Source organism: Peromyscus californicus, unplaced genomic scaffold, assembly GCF_007827085.1.
Source record: "Peromyscus californicus insignis strain IS unplaced genomic scaffold, ASM782708v3 Scaffold_12__1_contigs__length_115047231, whole genome shotgun sequence".
Classification (NCBI taxonomy): Eukaryota; Metazoa; Chordata; class Mammalia; order Rodentia; family Cricetidae; genus Peromyscus; species Peromyscus californicus.
In genome coordinates, this window is record NW_026294413.1 from 78,263,804 (window position 1) to 78,284,966 (window position 21,163).

Sequence of the window (21,163 nt, forward strand, 5' to 3'; positions counted from 1 at the left end):
AGCATCGAGTAAACAATGAAACCTGAGAAACAACTAAATTTTAAAAAATAACAGCCACCCTACAATTTTGTCACTCTCAAATAAGGCAGTTATATTATTCGATTGACCATGTTAGAAGACAGAAAACTGAAAGCAAAACTCTCTTTGAATATCAAGAACTCCACTGAATATCTTAGAACTTTAATTTACGACAAACACACATTTTAAAAGCTTGCCAAAAATTAATTCGATTTTTTTCACTTTCATTTCACTTAAAAGATTCCATGTCTACACTAACTGCAAACTGAAGCCTTCCACTTTTCCGTGTTTTGTTTTATAGTTTAGTTTGTAGCGTTTCAGATGTGTTTACACCATAACTCTGACTAAAATGTACACGCTCACTGAAATACTTTAGTGCTGAGTTTACACCATGCCAAATGTTTGGAAATACATTAAGATATGACTCACAGTTACATGATTTCTTCTGTAGTATGAGTCAAAGTATGTTCCTTAAATAAAAATACAGACAGAAGAATTTGCTGTGACACAATCAATCTTGTAAAGTATATGTGCGTGTTAGTCACATCCCTAGTAGCAACACCAGAGGGATTCCAGTGCACTTGAAGAATGGACTCGATTTTTCAGATTTTGATTCTTAAAATCTGGCCTCAGATACAACTGTGAAAAAGATTTCCCCAACAAAAACCTGAAGAGCATTCATTAGAATTCTTTTTTTTTTAATTATTTCTTTTTGAGAAGGAAATTCCTGAAGTCATCTTCAGTAGCATCATCACAATAGACAAACAGAATAAATAACCCAACAGGACAAGGCTCCTAAGGGAAGGGTGAACCAAACCGCCACTAACCAAATCAGTGCCGCCCTCTCAGGGGGGCACAGAGTGACTGGAGAGGACTCACCCCCACACAAACGTTACAGCGTTACAGTAAAAGGGACCGGTGACTTCCAACTTCACGGTCCAAATAAAGAGTCCGTTAAGTAGTCACAAGACAACCACTTGTCCGCCTCGGTTGCTTCATCGCTTGCACGAATTGACTTCCTAGAGAATGAGTTTTCATTCGGCCTGACTGCACTCTGCATTTGTAACAGCAGTGGCATCGAAATCTAAAACAGGAGACAGTCACCACGCAGAGTTTTAAACAAATTACAAAACCACATGCTTTGTCATTCAGCAGGAAAGCTTAAATCAAGCGGGTCTCAGACGCAGCTGCTTGTCCTTCAAAGGCCACATAAGGTGAGCTCTAGACATCCTTCGGGGGACTTCCACAAAGATTTGTCATCAGATCTACAGTCAAACCACGGCTTCATCAGGGCAGCTTCATTTTGTTTATATGCCAGCTCTTAACGTTTCTCCAACAAAGCCGTTTAAAGGCGTTTGCTGAGGCTCCCTCTTGAAGTGGCGTCCTCACAACTGTCTACAAAGGTCAGTCTGTTTACTGGCACTGGGCTGGGTAGAACAGGAAGTTCGTGAAGCTTCTTGTGTTCTCAATGAAGTCCGACAACAGAGGACTGAACGCATTAGTCTCAGGACCGGTGGCCTAAGGATGGCAAAGACCCAAGGGTCAATTATAGAGTTAATTGATAAAAATCTAAGAGCTTGGAGGTCCCACTTTTCCTTTCGGGAAGAGGTTTCATTCATATAAGCAAAGATCTGAAAGAAGAAGAGAGGAAAATGGTGTTAGTTCTACATTGTAGGCAAGCTGGCTTGGATCCCGTTGTCCCTTGAGGTCTAGCCTTGTTTTGTGTGGTAGTGGGCAGCGAAAGGGTGGGTGGCAAAAGTCTCCTCCATAAATCATAACAATCATTTTTCTGTGAACTTAAAAGAAATACTCTAGCCCGGCGGCGGTGGTGGTGGCGCACACCTTTAATCCCAGCACTCAGGAGTCAGAGCCAGGTGGATCTCTGTCAGTTCGAGGCCAGCCTGGTCTACAGAGTGAGCTGCAGGACAGGCACCAAAGCTACACAGAGAAACCCTGTTTTGAAAAACAAAGAAACAAAACAACAACAACAAAACCAACCAACTAACCAAACAAACAAAAACCAAACCAAAAAACAAACAAACAAAAAACCCCCAAGTACCCTAAGGGTTATAATCACACAAAACTTTCTAGTCTTGTCATTGGAAATGAAGGGAACAAACTTTTCTAGGCACCTAGAATAGAATCTATTTTCCCTTCAGATAGTCTCATTAGATAGCCCAAACTGACCTAAACCGCATGATCTGCCTATAACCTCCTAGGTAGGATTACAGGTGGGAGCCACTGTGCTTTGCCAAATAGAATATTTTAATAATATCAGTAAGTAATGATAATAATATTTATTAGCTCAATTTTTTTTTTTTTTTTTTTTTTTTTTTTGGTTTTTCGAGACAGGGTTTCTCTGTGTAGCTTTGCGCCTTTCCTGGAACTCACTTGGTAGTCCAGGCTGGCCTCGAACTCACAGAGATCCGCCTGGCTCTGCCTCCCGAGTGCTGGGATTAAAGGCGTGCGCCACCACCGCCCGGCCTATTAGCTCAATTTTATCAGTAGCCCATTATATGTGTTGTGAAGTACTCCGGGTCATGAACCTGCTTTCTTCCTAATCCTACTGAAACTGTAACAGATGAGGAAGTAAGCTTTGGGAATAACATGTTACGTTTCCTAATATCTGGCCTGACTCAACCATCATGATTCATGATTCAGCAAGAGAAAGCAACTGAGTGCTGGGTCTGGGTACTACACTATTACAGCTTGAATTTAACTCTAATGTGTAACTTTGGTATCGTGGACAAGAAACTGTGAGCCTGTAAGGGTGACATCACATCTACTTCACAGGGTCGTTGGAAGCAACACATTAGCTGCTTCAACGGTGCTTCTGTAATAGTGCTCCACAGAGTGAGTGAGTTGTGACCCCACTTCACCGGTGACAACACAGAGGCACCGAGGAGTTAGGTCACTCACCATGGACCTAAGGCTGTTTGGTGGCCTAGTTAGGGTACAAACCCAAGACTTCTGGTGCTGGTGCAGTACTTGAGTACGTGTTACATCCAGGTCAGTGTTACAGCAGGGGCCTTCAGAATGATGTCCAAAAAAAAAGCTGGGAAGTGGACAGACACATTCTTATACGGGGATCAGCATTTTCAAACCAGTATTGGTGCTCTCTTCTGCCTTAATGCAGCAGTTTGGTAAGACCGGCAAGGAACAGTACCTGTTTGGTAGCCATACCTCTTCATTCCAGCCTACAGAGAGGAGGAGATCAAATGTGGATCACACCTCATCATCTAACACATGCATTCTTCATGCTCCAGGGATCCTCTGGCCTAGTCTGTGACTTAGGGAAGTCATCCACTTCTTCCCTGACACCCTTTTCCCAAAATAACTCATTCCTTCCTTTTCCCCTGGTACTTACTCTACAGCATCTGGGAACTGGATGTACCAAACAAATTATAGGGAGAGAGAAAAGCAGTCGTCTTCGGGTTGCTTATGTTAGGACAATAGCGGGAAGGTTTGGCAGCCAGAGGTGTTTATGCCAGAGAATCTTGGCATGAGGAATGGAGAAAAGAGTTGGCAGATGAGTAAGGAAAAAGAAGAATTGATGGTGGGCTTCTCAGACCTCAGAGAGAAGAGTTAGGTGGGGTATGCAACGGGGCAGAAGTTTTCTAGCCTGCCACACGACTCTGCATGCAAAATATTCAGTATGACGTGTTCAAGAGGTCAGCATGGAGGGAGAAACTCAGTAATAGTGTACATAATTCTGATAGATTAAAATATATCACACACACACACACACACACACACACACACACACAGCATACACAAATAAGAGCACTCTGTTGTAGAGAACCTCATAGCTGTCTCTGATTTAGTTTCGTAGTGAACACAGTAATGCTGAGTGGGGCACGCAAGCAGCATGGACAGGCTTGAGCACCGTCCTCTCCAGCGCCACTCATGAAGATGAGTCAGGTTTTCAGCGCAGACTAACCTGCGTCATAGCTGCTGATCTTGTAGAGTGTGATAAGATAATGAGACGCGAGAGCTGCTTTAAGGATGGAGCAATTCTGGGCCGCTGCTTTTTCTTTTCATGCGTGATGGTGGGTGAGCTTTAGAAGTGCTTCCAATGTGCCTTTCAGAAGGTAGCCAGTACTCTGTAGGAGACGGCTCAATTGTTTTGCATTTAGAAGAGAGGCCAACTTCGGGCACCTTCCCTTGATGTAGGCTCCGTCTTCTGTCTCCATCTCCCCGGCAGCTCGTCTCTTCTCTTCTGGCTGGAATACCACCTTTGGTCTTATGCATTATTATGGAGTCAATGTCTTTTTTAAGTTGTGGTGAAATCCACATAACATAAAACGTACCGTTTTTAGCACTTTCAAGTGCACAATTTAGCAGTACTAAGAACATTCAACACTGTCATGTAACTATTACAGTTATAACTTTGACATATCATGATACTTTATGATGTGAGTTTTTTTTCTTTATGGTGTTGGCACTTGAACTGAGGGCCTCACATATGCTTGGCAAGCATTCTACCACTGAGCTACATTCCCAACCCTTTTATGAGGTTTAGATGTCTAAAAGTCTCTAGCTGGGGAGAGACTGCCCCTCCTTGGGATGGCTAATTATTGCAACCAATAAAGGGCTCCATAGGGAGTACGTCTTTGCTACATTACTAAGAAGTCCTGAGATATACCTCTTCTCTAGACCCCATAACCCATAGTAATGTTCTTCTCCTTAATGATCCAGGGTCTTGTGACCAGGCGGCTAAGGACTGCCCTGTAGCTGACAGTCTGCCATAATTATCCAGGTTTGCCAATCCCAATCCTTTCACCTTGACATGCCTTTCCTGCAGAAACCCCAAGAGAGACCACAGCTCAGACTCTGCCACCCGTCTTCCTCTTCTGCATCCTGACCCGTGCACTGGCCCTGCCTGGATTTCTCATGAATCTCCCCTTGGAAATGTACTTGACTGATCTTAATGTAAAAGAAAAAAAAAAGTCCTATTACTATCACCTGCCTCCAAACTGAGTGTGGACCTCCATGCAGCCGCACTTCCTCCCTCTCTATGGCTGACCCTCAGTTCTTAACAAACAGCTGACATGTGGGAGACATGGGAATTCATGAGTGATGGATTGGTGACATCCTAAAATTTAAATTCAGAGGTTGTGCCTTCTGGCATATACTACTAATATACTTGCTGTGAGAAAAATGTCAGGTGCTAGTCTAATACATCCAGTGAGTTAACTTCTTGACCTCCCCACCCTAGGTTTTGCAAAGACTACAGAGCTGTGATACATCGTATCGAGTGACAGACAGGAATCTGCTGTTTCAGCCATGTCTGAGGCAGCTGCCCATGGTAAGCTTCATCTTGGCAGTGGCCAGGGGTTATCATTTAAACTATTCTCCTATCTTTAATCCCATACAAAGTGGGTTCAGAATTCTAGAGTGAATGAGTACTTCATTTGGCTTATCAGTGAAATCATGAGGGGAGATTTAAAACATTCACTTGCCTGGCTTCTTTGACATGTTCAGTCTTGGCTAAGACATGGACTTCAGGGGGTCTGACAACCTCCCCCTCCCTCCCGGAGTGCAGGCTCATTTCAGAGACAAAGGAAGCCAAGGCTTAAAAGACTGGTTACCTTGCCTAAGGAGTCAAACCGCAGTGGTGGGGCTCCAACTTCAATGTCAGGCAGTATCCTGAGCCATGTACACAGAGCCTTTGACGTAAAGCTTCCTGTGAGATTCACAAGCGACTACCTGAACTAGAGATATGCAGACACTTCTGTTTAAGGGTGTCATGAAGGCCTGTGGCTATCGCTCTTCTGTTTAGAGATGAAAAAACTGTGGCCCCTTTTTAAAGCAGCTGTTTGGCTCTTCCTGGGACTTCTTCATCATCAGTACTGACCAACAGCGAACTGGCAGGCAGCACTCACTGTGTTCATCCGCCTTCTGTAAGATGGTGTGGTGTCATAGCCACAGGCTTTGCCCAGTTAATTCTTAATTTGTTGTTGTTGTTGTTGTGATGGTGGTGGTGGTGAGGCATGCTTTAAAAAAGCCCTTTCTCCCCAAACATGTCTGTGGCACATGGAAACTGCAGCCTACTTTACTTCATAAGAAAAAACTGGAGCGTCGGTATGGCTCTAGCATGAGTGTGGCCTTGGCACTGTGTGTCTTGGAACTGCAGTGATGACCGAGTAGATACAGCCCAGGACAGTGGCTCTGGGGAAATGATGGACAGTGTGATTCATCCACCCAGGAGTCCCCTAAACATATTTCACAGATGGCTTTGGAGTGACCCGTGTGAAAGGCTAGGAGGGAGTCAGTCAGATCTCTGATAGGCAGACAGATAGGGAGAGGAGCCACAAACAGATACCAAAGTTGGCAAACTTCCAGCTTTTTCTTCATATACCTGACTGAAGACAAAGACCTTTAAGATCTGTCTTCTTCTCCCTCCAGTTTTCCCCCCTCCATCCCATGCTACCCTACCTACCCCCACTACCCTACCCTCACTGATGGACCAGCAAGACAAGTTCAAGGCTGGATCAGGACATGTTTACCTCGAACTTGTGGAGCTGTCAGCCTTCCTGTCTTTGTCCAGACTGACCAACACTAACCTGGGGGAGGAAGACTCCTCACAGACCCTTAAACCCAGCCTTCTGGAGAGGTGGGGCTTCAGCTTTCCCGGCTCACCTCTGCCTTGTCTCTCTGTGTATCTGCTCTCTGTGTGTGTTTCCCTAATAAATGCCGTTCTTTACCTGCTGATTCTGTCTGCTGTGTCTGAGACTTTCCCTGCTGCCACACTGAAGATCACCGTTACACTGAGATTCTCCCTGCCCTCTAATTTCTGTCAGAGAAGACACACTCAGCCAAGGCCCCAGACAGTAACACACGTACTACCCACAGAGCAGAAATCAACACCCCTTGTCCACAGGAAGTTTCAGCCTTCCCTAAATGCTCTTTCTCTGACCCTTCATATTATACACGTGCCCTAGTTTCAGAGTACTTAACCCTGCTTTCAGTTTAGGGAACAGTTTTAGGTGGCAAAATGCTGTCAGAGAAATGGGGCTTAGTACACCCCAGTGATGTGAGCTGAGGTGCAGCAGACTTGGGGTGAAGACCTGGATGGGAAGTGGTGGTCAGAAATTCAAAACAGGGGACAGGAGAGGCCAAGCGAACAGAGCAAGTTGTAGATTAACTGAGAGTTAAGCCTCCACCTGGGAAAATATCTGCTGACTGCATTCTTAAATGACGGTATCTATTTGTTTTTAAGTTCATACTGTGATGGGCTGTTGATATGCCAAAGAAGAAGGAAGCGATCTCAAAAAGCTGTGATATATATATATATTTTTTAAGCTGAAATCCTGGCCTGAAATAACAGTGAAGATCCACCTAGCTGAAGGTGTGGATATAAAACTCTAACTCTCGGTTGTGAAAAAGGTGATGCTTCGTACAGACTACATTTTAAAAACCATCATAACTGTCTATATTTACAGTCACCACTGCAGAATAGCAAATCAGTAGAGCAGAAGATGTCAAATGAAATCACTCACACAGAGGAACGTTCTCTTAAAAGGAGATGTGTATTTAAACGGTCCCAACAATAGTCAAACACTTCACTAATGATGTCTCAATGATAAAGAGATTTCAGCTGTGGGTGAGCATTCACTCACATATTGCCACACTAAGTTCTCTGTGGGCACCAGCGATGTCTAGATTTCTCTTTCACAGCTACCTGAATTTTTATAGTTTATATCTTTGTGATTGGCTAATTTCAAACCAGAACTTCACCACTTTTTGACATGACATTTTACACAAGGAATACCAGGAATGAATGGGAAACTCCAGGGTTGTTTGCTTTGATTTTTTTCTATGGTGCAAAGATCAGATTTCCACTAATCAGATTTACCTAGAAATTCTAACCCTGGAGAATTTGTAAAGATGAAGATATTTTTAGGGTGAGCCAATGGTAGGGTCTTGAAATTTCAGAACTGAACAAAATGCATAAGCACTTTATCCTAATGGCATGTGGAAAACAGTTTAAAATGACCAGAAGCTAACCACAATTAGCAAAGTGCTGAGAAAGTAGCTGGGTGTGGGCTGGAAATTGAGACACAAACAGTATTTGAGACAGGAATGAAAGGCTCATATGTTTCCTGTGCTCTGTTCCATTTCGGGAAGAAAAACAGCTTCTATTTATCACTGTGAAATGATGACAACAGCTGATTAACATAAGGAGGAATTTATTAATTTATACAATACTCATTTAGTGGATAAACAGTTTGGAATATGTTGTTGGTCTTATGCATGGTTTCATATTGGACAGCCAAAGTAATGCCATTTCCTAAACACCACATGCTTTTTTTAATCACTAAGGAAAAGTTTTATGGACATGAAAAGAAGGTTTTATGTGAGGGGTAATCTGATTATTTCTTAATTTAGACTAGCATTTACCCTAGCCAATCTCCTAAAATCTCAGTCTCGGGCTTGCATTTCACAGGACTGTGGAGAAGGAAAATGAAAAACATAGTTGGCGCTAACATGGAGAAGAAAGTCCTCGCTGTCTTATTTTTAAAGCTATTAAGTTGGAATGAAGAGACAAGGTGGTCCAGCTATTTACAATACGTTCACAATTCTCTTGTGAAACCAGAGCTGGATCTTCTCCCACGTAACTCTTATATGAGGCTTTCTTTTGGACATTTTTGCTATTAACACTTGATGGACTCAGTGCTTGGTACTTTCTATTGCAACTCTGTGACCGGAAGCCCAGGAGGAAGTTACTCCACTCATCTGCACAGTAGGATGCATCTTGGAGGTTACTGGGAAGACAATGAATTGATGTAGAAATTCACACCCAGAGTCCTATGTCTTTCCGGTGTCACAGTAAGGATACATGAAGCTGAACTGACATTATCTCAGTGTACTGGGCTTTTTCCCTCCCATTTCGAGAGTTTTATTTCCTGAACTTTGGAGGCCCAAGACTGACATCCTAGAAGGAAGAATTCCACTCTGCTCATAACCTGAGGCGATGGCTGGCATTAACTGTTCATTACGAATTCTGGAATTCCTGAGTCCCATATTCCTCCACTGCCAGAGAGCTGAGGAACTGACTGGGGTCCCACCAGCTCTGGCTGTGAATGCTACTCCTTGCTGATTAGCGGTCTGACACACTTTTGAGGAACATAGAAAACAGTTCTTGCTATTCTGAGTAAAAATGACCCCAAACACAAAATACTCTGCCCTTAAAGCTAAAGCATAGGTGCCGTGTTGGTTTCTAAACCACAACATTCCACAACACAAACTCTCCTGCTGGGGTGCCTACGGAGATGCCACCTTCCACAGGCCAATTCATTATTTAAGAGGGAGCCTTGACCAGCTCCATCTCATTTCCTGCTAAGTATGACTTACCAATTCAGACTATTTTCTCCCATGACAGAGGGGAGGTACAAGTGTGAGGGTAATAGGGAGCAGAGTCAAGATAACATGGCTGAGAAGTGGAGGGAGGGGTTCCTTGGGAATGGGGTCTGTATGTGAATCTCTTTCTGTGCCGGAGGATGAGTAGATGACACCAATCAGAAGCCTTGATGAGGACAGGAGACAGGAAAGAGCTATTTCTACATCGTCTACAAGTGAGGTCTCTTGGGTTAGCCACCGTCCATATCACCCTTTTCCAAATCCCCAGTTCACAGCAATCCGTGAGCGGCCAGAAGGCTCCAACTTTGACTCTGCCTCCCATTAGACGTTAGGAACTCAGGATCTATTTTAGAACTAGTTTATTTAGAGCTAATGGTCCCTCTAACTGGGAAGCGCCCATGCTTCTAAGCTGGCCCTGCCTCCATTCCCGGGGCAGCCTTTTCTCCCCTTCCCTGAGATGAACCAGCTCTTGTTAGGTGTGTCTTTGCGCTCATGAAGTGCACAGCTACAGAATGGAGGGTATGTGTATTCCTGACAGTGACATCAAGAGAATATTTTGTAAGGGGTTACAAGGGTCTCCTGTGAGGGATGCCAAAAGCACTATGCAACAATTGGTCCTTTCCTCTCATTTTCGTGACCACACAGACTGGTACTCTAATATGTAAACTGGTGAGCCCGTCAACTAGATTTTTGAACTTAAAATCCCTAAAGTCAAATGAAAGCGTCTGTAAACTTCTACATCAAGGGCCCTCTGAATGCTGTGGGTCAGCAACTACGTTTTGCCCAGGAGAAACGAAAGCACCAAGGGAAGAGGCCTCAAGGCCAAGGCCAGCAAACTGGGCTCCAGTGGTCAGATTTTAACAGCAACAACCGTCCTAACCTGGAAGGGACTCCCTCGTCTTGAGTTCCCCACCAACCCAGGGAAGGGACCATGGAGAAGGTTCCTGTAGGGCATAGAAGTGCTAACTTAGCAACGTTGTTCATGCGCAAAGGCTGGGGGCGGAAGGAAGTGGGTAAAGGTGAAAAGGAAAAGCAGCGAACGCAATAGACCTTTATAAATTAGGGCGTTTTTTTTTTTTTTTTCAAGTTGCCAATGTGTGCCTGGAGGTGGAAAGGGTGGGGAGAAAGGAGTTTGAGAAAAGCTGCGTGTGGCTGGGCTGTGGAAACAAACGAGTGACTTACTGTGAAAGGTAAGGAGCAGATGGCGAAGGTGATGGTCATAATGGCCAGGAGAATGAGGTGGTCCGCCTCCTCCGCCATTGAAGTCCTTTCTCCTCTCCTGCGCGACCCAGGGCCACCCAGGCCACTGCCAGATGATCCACAGCGGCTTCTTCTGCCCCGACGGTGCATGCGGATGAGGTTAAGGATGACGCTGAAGTTGCAGGCGAGCACCGCCAAGATGAGCAGCAGCAGCACCGTGGCGTACAGCTGCAGGTATGCAGTCCGCCCGTGCCGGATAAAGCACCAAGACCCGGGGCAGTACTGGACGTACTCCCCGTAGTTGAGCAACGGCAGGGAGCAGAAGAGCAAGGAGACCGCGTAGATGGCGGGCAGGACCGCCAGGCCCCCACGGCGCGAGAAGCGGCGCCGGTAGAAGTAAGGGTGCCCGATGGAGAGGTAGCGCTCCAGGGCCATGGCAAAGAGCATGAGCATCGTGGCCAGACTGAAGAAGGTCATAGTGAAGGCGAAATAGGTGCACACGCGGCTCTCAGGAGCCAGGGCCACCAGGGTCTGGTTCTTCGCATAGGAAGCCAGCACAACCGGGCTGATGAGGCAGGTCCCCAGAAGGTCGGTGAGCACCAGCTCTGTCACCAGCACGTGGAACAAGGAGATAGAGGTCCTGCTACCCGCACTGCACCCCGTGTCCCCGCGCCAACGGCGCGCCAGCAGCGCCAGCGCAATAAGGTTCCCCAGAACCCCGGCTGAGAACATCACCGAGCTGATGGCTGGACTTTCGCCCGAGGGGAGCAACTGACGATTTTCGCAGTCCTCCACCCACCCGGAGTCATTGGAGGCATTGCCCATGGTGGAGGGCTTGGAGGAGAGATGCGCTCTCCTCCAGGCTGGTACCTGACCGCAGGAGGGTCTGAGCGCCCCAGTGCTCCAAGACACAGAAGGGAAAAGGGGAGGGACCAAAATCCAGAGCTCCCTTCCGGGCCCCCGGCTCGCGCCGAGGGCAGCCTCGTCCGGGTCTCCCGTCTGCGCGCCCAGCGGCCACTTCCCTGAAGCATCAGGTCACCCTGGAGGCTCCTGCGCCTCACCCGCTCTAGCTGCTGGCGCCAGCATAGAGGAGCAGCCCCCACCCCCACCCCCACCCCGGTCCGCACAGTCCGGGGGCGGGTCCTGTAGTGGCTTCCAGGCGAGCAACTTTCATTGTCTGCGAGCTGCTGCCGGGACAAGGCGAGACACACTAGCTGGGCTCTAGAAGGAGGTCCTAGCGTCCACCCTGAGGCGGCCTGTAGGGTCGACATTCCCTGCGGAGTACCCGGGGAAGTTGCAGGGTCGTCTGACTTCAGCTCTGAAGCCTTTAGCCCTAGCAGATGGCTGGGAACCAGAGCAGGGGAGTAAGGCTGAGCTAACAGGAAAGCAAACCAACTCAGCAAACTGAAGTTAGGAGGACCCAGTCCTGTGAGATGCAGAGAACAGAGGAACTAAGACTTCAAGACAACTTGAAGTAAGAACAGTATGAGAAAGGTTATTGTTTGGCGTTTTTTAAAAACATTCCCAAGAAGACACTCAACAAGGGTGAGTGAGACAAAAATTGGAAGTGAAAGCAAGCCTGTCCATCGAAAGAGTGGGACTATGTACATCACCGAGCTGCCTGTTGTACAGTTAGTTGTTTTGATTCAGTTATCAACATTTCATTTTTTCCTATGCCAACACTATAACAAATGACAACTTGCTCAAGCAACCTTAACAACACAGAACAGAGCCGGGCAGTGGTAGCGCACGCCTTTAATCCCAGCACTCGGGAGGCAGAGCCAGGCGGATCTCTGTGAGTTCGAGGCCAGCCTGGGCTACCAAGTGAGTTCCAGGAGAGGCACAAAGCTACACAGAGAAACCCTGTCTCGAAAAACGAAAAAAAAAAAAAAAAAAAAAAAACAACACAGAACAGGAACGGTTTTTGTAATCGCCTAGAGTCATGTTTGTGGCCACAAAATGTTCTCTACTCAAGCTCAATCTTGAAGAAACTGTTGATAGGCTTTTTAGCCATTCATTCACCTTTTCACGGTCAGTTAACCAGGAGGGCCTATTGGAAAGACTCATTCCTGGGAGTGTGTTGGTAATTGGCCAGTTCACAATGGAGCCAACACAAATAGTTGCTTAGCATCTGTTGTCATAGTTACAGAGTAGTGAAACTGCACTGATGTTTTGAAATTTTCAAATCCAGCTTGACAGACAATGTAGGTAATTACATGCTACTTGAAAAAGCATATTTCACATGGGAAAAGAGACTGCTTTGGGAAAGGTTTACACAGGAGCCTGGTAAAAAGAAAAAGCAAAGGGAAGAAGATTGCTTGAGGAGCATACCTTGCTTCCTGTGACTTAGCCCACCATGATTCTGGCCTGGGGACTGGAGTACAGAGAGATGGTTTTCTAGCGAAATAAGGCAAGCAGAATTTATTTGCAAAGCCTCCAGGTTCATTTTCACACAACATCGACTGTTCGCTCCATTGCTAAACTTCGTAGGGCATGGATGGAGTGGGTGTCAAAACTCATCTAGTTTTCTTTCAGGCTGTGAACTGCAGGCCAGTAGCATCCTCAACCCAGCCACCCAAAGGGGACCATTCCTTTTTGCAATCTTGTCCCATCTTATCCCAAGCGATCTGGCAGATGAGAAGAATTGGCATGATTCCACTGCAGTGTTTTCACTGTTCATTTTCCAAATGCTTTTTTATATACTTTCTGTTTTCATTACAACCTCTTGTTCCACTATCTCTATATATTTGTCTATAGCTTTCTGCTAGATGAGTACATGGTGGCAGGACTCCGCAGACTTTAATGGATGCCAGAGAACAATTCGAGATCCTCATCCCAAACTCTGCCTTTAACTTGCTAATCTTCACCTCAACTCAGCAGTATACTGTGAGAAGATTCTCGAAGAGGCGTGTGGACAGTCTAGTGTCTGATGCCCAAGCTCTGTTCACATCCCTTCCTCACAGATAGCCCCTCAGACCCTAGGGTACACACCCCATGCATGTGGGACAGCCTTGGGTAAAGCTTGGGGGAGAAAGCTAGTATGAAGCCCGGAAATAAGTTTAAGGCAAAGATTTAAGCAGGGAGTTCCGTGATCTCAGGTGCAAGGAAGTTGTTCTACAGCACAGGTGGCTTTGGGTCTCAGTGAGCAATCTCTACTTATGGGTGGATTGTCACAAGAAAAAGACCAGAGCTGGGTCTTCTAATTCTTGGGAGCTTATATGTTACCAATTCCTACATGCTTTCAGTTGCTACATACTCAAGTAACCATTTTTGTTTGTTTGTTTGACTCCAGTATTTGGACAGAGAGAGGTGTCAGTTCTACTGTGTTAGGCGGTTCGGAAGCTTGGCTGGATGGTTAGTTTGTCATCCCTGCTTCCTCAGCTGGGCCATCAGATTGGTTCCAGGAAACCAAAGTCTCATCTTGTAGTTTAAAGTGGCTTCTTCCTGTCTCCGACTGTAGAATCAGCATCTCCGGACAAGTTCAGTGTAGCCAGGATCTAGAATTTCTTAACAGAAAACATACTAACGCCCTCAGTTCTAGAATTGAGCCATAAAGCTTTGCTAACTTTCAGTTCCCGTTTGTGGGGCCATTGTATTTGGGGAACACCATGCGATTAGTAAGTTATGTCAACTTAACCAAGCATGGCGAGCCCAGGAGCTGATTAAACAGTCTGACCGTATCTGGGAAGGTGTTCTAAAAGAAGGTAATATCCGTGTCTGTGGACTGACTAAGGCAGATATCTGCTCCAGTGTGAGTGGGCCTCATCTGGTCTGTTGGTGGCTCAACAGAACTAGAAACACAGAGGAAGGTTGGTTCCCAGATTGATCCTGGGCATTGATCTGCACTTTGGTTCCTGATTCTCAGGCCTTCAGGCTGACTAGCTCAGAACCCTCTGCTCTTCAGTTTTGAGACCTCTTCCAACTTCAACATCAGCTTTACAAGTAGTCCCACATAGAGAGCTACATGGAAATTAAAGGCGGGGATACTGTTTAAGAAGGTTGTTGCTAGGCAGTTTTGTAGTTTAAGTGTGAAGTACACTACTGACCAAAACATTATGCACCATATGGTTGTGTATACAGAACACACATATGCAGAGAGAGACACAAAAACTATTTATTCTACTTTGTTGAAGAACTCTGACTAATACCTATTACTTGAAATCTAAAATTCATAGTTTTCCTTTATGTATCTGTAACTCAAGGGCTTTGGAAGGCAAGATACTTCCTGTAGGTCATCCTTCAAAAGGAGGCAAAGATAACCATGAAGGAAAGAAGAACTACATGGAGGAAGCTAGCAGCGATGCTTGCATGGTTCTATCACATTATCTACATCTTTCAAAACACCAAATCTTTACTTCATGATTTCTGTGTGGGTCTAAATAATTTTTTTTGAAGAGAGTTCTAAGAACATCATCCGTGCCCTGTAGGAAACTAGACAAGGGTCACATCACTTCCCTCTAGGGAACAGAAGTCACTGGAAAATGGAGAGATGGGGTTTAATGACTGGTTTTTGGTGACAGCCCACAGAGGATCTGTTCTCTTGTAGGCTGCCTGCTGATGGATGCTTCCTATCCTCCAAGCCGGTCATTCCCCATACTTTGGACTTGTGTAGCCAGGCTCTTCCCCTTGAAGGTGCAGATTGCTTCCTAGGCTAGTCCAGATTCATCCAGACAAATGGGTCCACTGTTAGCAATAACGAAAGCAGAATTCACTGTTCAGCACAAAGCTTGCTTTGCTCGATATGCTAGCCAGTACCCACATGACAGTTTAAATTTAAATTGATTAAAGGTATATTTAGTCAATCCGGATGCATTTCAAGCTATATGTGACTCCCTACCGGGAAACTGATACATAAAATACTTTTTTCATATCAGAAGTTAGACAGTGCTGCCTTATGTCCTACCTGGTGGGGATTGATGGGGGTGAGGTGGGGGGCACAATGCTTGTGGCTGTATTTGGTTCTTGTTTTAAGAACCAGCTAGAATGACAGTCAGAGTCGGAGAGGAGGGCAAGAACAGATCAGAACTATGAAGATAAGCCGGAACCCATGAAGGACTGAAGCCTTTGAGGATAAACTGAATCTGTATGTGTCTTTACTACCTCCAGCCTTAGTGGCATCAGTATCCTGTAGAGAAAGCTTGATGATCTAAAGATGTGCTTGGCTTGAGACTTGAAGAAATCCTTGATGGAGACTGAGGAGCTTCAAGTCCAGGCGATGTCCTATAAAGCAAGAATCACGGGGAGTGTGTGAAAGCCACCAACATGTCCAGAGCCTTGCATTTTTTTCTTTAGAGCAGGGACACCATGATGCTGCTTCTCTGCTGCTTTTCAGATCACATGTAACATGTCACTTGTGACTAGCACTAGCCTAGGACCGTGCAAAGATTCTGGATGACATTTTCTGCTCGGCTTGGATGATGCATGCAAAACTACCATACAACTCCCCACTGGGTTCAGGCATTCCATCTGCAGTGAAGGCAGGGCAAAAGGAGATATGGTGTGTCCTGTGTCTGGGACTTCCTCCCTCCTCCCTTGTCTGCTTTTGCATTAGAAAAGAAAAGGCTTTCCAGGAACACTTGAAACAGGCAAAGAAGAGGCTGGAAACAGCTTTTGGATTAGTCAAAAACCTTTTTAAAAAACACACACACACAAGAGAGAGACAGACACGTACATGCGCGCACGCGCGCGCGCGCGCACACACACACACGAGAGAGAGAGAGAGAGAGAGAGAGAGAGAGAGAGAGAGAGAGAGAGAGAGAGAGAGAGAGAGAGAGGAGTTAGTTCTCATTTGAAATGGGTGGTACATTTACTTCCTGGTTTCAAAATTGGTAAACAAGGAGAGAATTAAACAGTATCCAAACTTTCTATAAGAAATGTATCTGAAGTTAACCAAAGATGTCCAAATGATGAAAGTTCTACTGTATAGAAGACTGTTAACTAAGAATGTAGAATGCAAGACAGAATCAGAAAAACCTATGTCCTGTAATTCCTATTAAAATTAGTGATTTAGTTAAGTATGTTAAATTACTCTTAAAATATGGAAGTATGTGGTTGTTGGGACCTAGAAAGTCACATAAGACAAAAATTAACATTACAGATTGTTTTCTTGTGGCTGGAGGTGAAGAGGAACTAATGGTTGGATGAAAAGTCATCAGACTTGAGTTTGATCCCTGAAATTACACAGTCAAAGAAGAGAACTGACCCCAAAATGCACTGTGGCATTCATGTATGAACGTGCGCGCGCGCACACACACACACACGAATATAATATATATATATTATATTTTTTTAAAAGGCCGAACTGCCAACACCCAAAAGTGAATCCTAGCATCCAATCAATGCTTATTTTCTCTGATTTGAACAAAAAACAACAGAAGGTACAACTTCTAGTACATTCTGGGTCTAAGACATAACTGGAACTCACGCCTTCTTTTACATCAGATCCAAATGAGATCAAGTGTAGCAGGGTAGAAGGCAGAAGCAAGCCACTCAGGAGGGACAGCCACACAAGAAGGCTTCAGTAAGCTAGTGTGTTTCCAAGAAGAAGCTGGGTTCCGAGGCAAAACAAGGCCTGGAACCAGGTTGTGGTCTGAATAAACGGAGCATAAAAGGGCATTTTGAAAACGTGGTGCAGAAATCTGCATTTAGACTAGAATTAGACAGGTGGAACTGTGTGTGTGTGTGTGTGTGTGTGTGTGTAAAGTTAGAGAAACTGGAGTGAAGCAAGCAGGTAACAAAACACTGTCACACTTCAGTGATACCAGTAGGCGGGAGGAGGTGAGCCAAGGTGTCCATAGTAGTAATTTCAGAGTGGTAGCAATATAGGTAGCAATATACTGTATCATTGTATTTCTTTTGCTTCTAAACAATTATGTTTTTTTTTATCATGTACACATCATCTTTGATGATTTCTTTTTAAATTATTATTTATGATGTAATGTGTATGCGTATTTTGTCTGCATGTATGTGTGTGTACCACATGCATGCCTGGTGCCGTAGAGCGCCTAAGAGGGTGTCAGAGCCCCTAAGACTGGAGTCACAGATGGTGGTGAGCCGCCATGTGGGTGCTGGAATTGAACTCCAGTTCTCTGGAAGAGCAGCCAATGCTCTCAACCGCTGAGCCATCTCTCCAGCCTCATCATCTTTACAATAATGTTAACAACAAGAGTAATAACAATCAGCAGTAATCAGCTACTACGTGGAATGGGTAAATCAGGTGGGCAGGAGGCACCTCCAAGCAAGGGAGGGAGTGCAGCACTGTCTGGGGCAAGGCTCCACGTCTAAAATGGCAATAAACCATCCCAATCTTTCATTTCATCCATCAGACTGAGGAAGGAATGAGCTTCCTGAGCAAGCCTTCCCCAAATAGGAGTTTGATGGGCCGTTTCCGCCTCTAGATTCTAGGATGGACACACCCACTTGCTGATCCCCTGCCCGTGAGCCCAGAGAGTTCTAGGAGCATCTGAAATTTTTCCCGGTTCAGGACCAATGCCCCTGGAAACTTCTCAGGTTCTTCCCGGCCCCAGCTTTTGCTGCCTTGATTGTTGTCTGAGCCCATGAAAATGGAAGAAGAAACGAAAACTTATCGAGATGCTGCTCTGCGACTTCTTGTTTTGTTTCGGGTTCTAAGTAGTTTTGCTGCACAACTGGGTTACAGGAAAGAGATTATCCTCCTTAACTTAAAATCAGTTCAAATTCAACCAACAGGTGAGGCTGGGTTCAGAGGTAGAAAGTGGCTGAGTCACTTGGAACTGTCCAAAGCTAAGCCCTATTTCCTTTTGCAACTGCAAGAGCAGGAGAGACAGATTTCTGTGTTCTGTTCTGTGTTGTGCTGTGTTGTGTTTTGAGACAGCACCGTGCCTCAATTTGTAGCCTCAAACTCGAGGTCCTCCTGTCTCAGTTTCACACGTATTAGGAGGGTAGGCATGTGCTGCCGCAGCACTAGCTGGAACTCGAAGATTCTATGTACGATTATCTTCCTGAGGCTGAATTTGAGCCTGAGGGTCTCCTTGTAACGGTGGCATCTTTAACTGTAGCTCCTCTGCAGCTCTAAAATCTTGACCCCTGGGGAGATGCCTGAGGAGGTTCACTTTCCCAATAATCAAGCACTTGGGCTCCCTCTAGAGGAGCAACATAAGAACTCCTCCAAAAACTTCATTTGCAAATAACAAGAAAAAAAAATCTGATTTTACCTAGCTATAAAATTTTAAAGTATAAAGGTATCACTTGAACATTCCTAGTTGGAAACATCCCTTGGAGGGTTTTCTGCCCTAAAGCACATATAAAATGGTCACAGCCGCAAGTGATTTCTGTGTGGTAACATAGGAACAATCATTTCCATTTTCTGAACGGCAGTGACCTAACAAGCACTCCTCCCGGTGGTGGACGGCTGGATTGCCTCCAATTCTCAAGAATTGAGATTGGTGGATAGAATGGACTGCCTCCATTCTGAACTCTCTCCCTCCTCCCTCCCTCCCTCGTCTCCTTTCACCTGTGTGAGTTAGACAAGAGCTGTACCATCAAGCTGTCACCCTCCATGAGAGTCTGATGCACTCCCTCAAATGTCATTCGAACTTCTGTTTACATAATTAAATCTGAGCTGTGAAATTACCACATCACAGCATGTGATAGCCTCTGAGATGACCGCTCATTTCCATGGTGCAATCTTGTGGCTGTTCTGTTGAGATAAGTTCTCAATATGCATCCCAAGTTGACCCCCAACTAGAGATCCTCTTGCCTCTGCCTCCTAGTCCACATCACTTTCATCTGAAATGGGATTAAAAAATAAGAATTTCGACACATCAACCTAGCGCTGGGTGCTGCTGTCTTGAAAAATGCATTGATAACTTAGTGGACCAATGCTGTTTTGAATTAATTTGACTTTGGGTGAGCAAACATTCTCCTGAATTTATGGATTTTGTTTCATCTCTTTGGTATTCTCTGGAAATCTGGTTCTTATTTTGCTCTTCAGGGCCCATGAGCTCAGAGATTAGAGGTATACTGAAGGTGAGACTTCTGATAAGAAACCATAAACTTTGGCCTCAAAGGGAAGGCAAGGGATAGTCAGAAATAAAATTAAACCTGTTTTCACACCCGGACCACAGGGAAAATAAAAGTCAACAGACAGAGAGTACACCAAAGAAGACAAGCTCCCTGCCCATGAGATGTTACATACATGTGCTTGCTGGGGTTCTCTGTGAGCTTGTAACCCCAATTTCACTTCACTTGGATGGTCCAAAAGCCTCATGCCTAGTTGAGTTCAGAGTTGTTCAAGATCAGACCTACTACCAGTGTCTTAGTCAGTGTTCTATTGCTGTGAAGAGACACCATGACCACGGCAACTCTTATAAAGGAAAGCATTTAACTGGGGATGGCTTACATTTTCAGAGGTTTAGTCCATTATCGTAATGGCAAGAAGCATGGTGGCACTCAGGCAGACACGGTGCTGGAGAAGATGAGAGGTCTACATCCAGATCAGCAGGCAGCAGGAAGAGAGCAGAGCCACTGGGCCTGGCTTGAGCATCTGAACCCTCAAAGCCCACCCCCAGTGACACACTTCCTCCAACAAGGGCACACCTCTAAATAGCACCACTCCCTGGTGACCAAGCATTCAAATCCATGAGCCTTTGGGGGCCATTCCTATTCAAACCACCACAACCAGGAACGCAAATGCCAGTGAGAGGAAGGCACTGCCAGAGACTCTCAGGAATACAAATTCCCATGAGATCAAGCACCCCAGGAATTAACCCATGAACCAGAGTTAGCAGGAAGGGACCTGCTGTGATGTCAGGTGTCCCTCATTAGCTAGCTCTCCTTTTGATCACCAGGAAACAAATAGATCTGGATTTGTGGAGATTTCCTCCATCAGGCAGGTGTGGTGGTGTGGCCCCATAATTCTAGCACCCTGGAAACAGAGGATCAATCATGATAGAGGCCAACTCCAGCTCATAGTGAGATCGTGTCTCAAAAGAGACAAACCAAGAGCTTGAAGAGCCATGCCTCCAGGCACACCTTGATGATGTCAGTCTCTGGGCATGCCTGTGAGGGGTTACTTAGTTAGGTAAGTTGAGGTGGGAAGATACACCTTAACTGTGAGCAGCCTATAGGCCTTGACTGAATAGTGAGGAAAAACAGGGATGAACGTAAGCACCCATCACTCTCTGCTTTCTCCCTGTGGATGCAAGATAGGCAGCTGCCTCGAGCTGCTGTCACAATGATGGGCAGTGCCCTTCAAATGCAAGCCGAAATAACCCCCTCTTCATTAAGCCAATTCTTGTGCATTTATCACAGGCACAGGAAAGGTAATTCATGTGGTAGGGCATCTACAAATGAGCATGAGAAGGCAGGCATGCTAAAAACAGGGAAAGGCTTGAGAGGCAGCTTCACAGAAAGAGGATTTCCAAATAGCAGTCTCTTAAGTACACCATATGCCCGACACCCATTAACAGGGGAAAGCACATCAGAATCTCAGCAAATGAGCTAGGCATGGTGACACGTGCTTGTAAGCTCAGCGCTTAGGAGGATGAAGCAGGAGGATCTCTGTGAGTTTGGGGTCAGCCTGGGCTACAGTTCAAAGCCACCT

The 21,163-nt window shown here is 45.5% G+C and overlaps 1 protein-coding gene across 1 annotated transcript; it reads right to left on the minus strand.

Annotated features, from left to right (window-relative positions):
- Positions 1–55: 55 nt before the first annotated feature.
- Positions 56–11,560, minus strand: Ptger2 (prostaglandin E receptor 2). The gene is made up of 2 exons (XM_052734338.1): positions 10,564–11,560; positions 56–1,649 (listed from the first exon to the last, which is right to left on the minus strand). The coding sequence occupies exons 1-2, from the start codon at positions 11,404–11,406 to the stop codon at positions 1,404–1,406; spliced, it is 1,089 nt and encodes a 362-aa protein (XP_052590298.1). The 5' UTR covers positions 11,407–11,560; the 3' UTR covers positions 56–1,403.
- Positions 11,561–21,163: the final 9,603 nt, after the last annotated feature.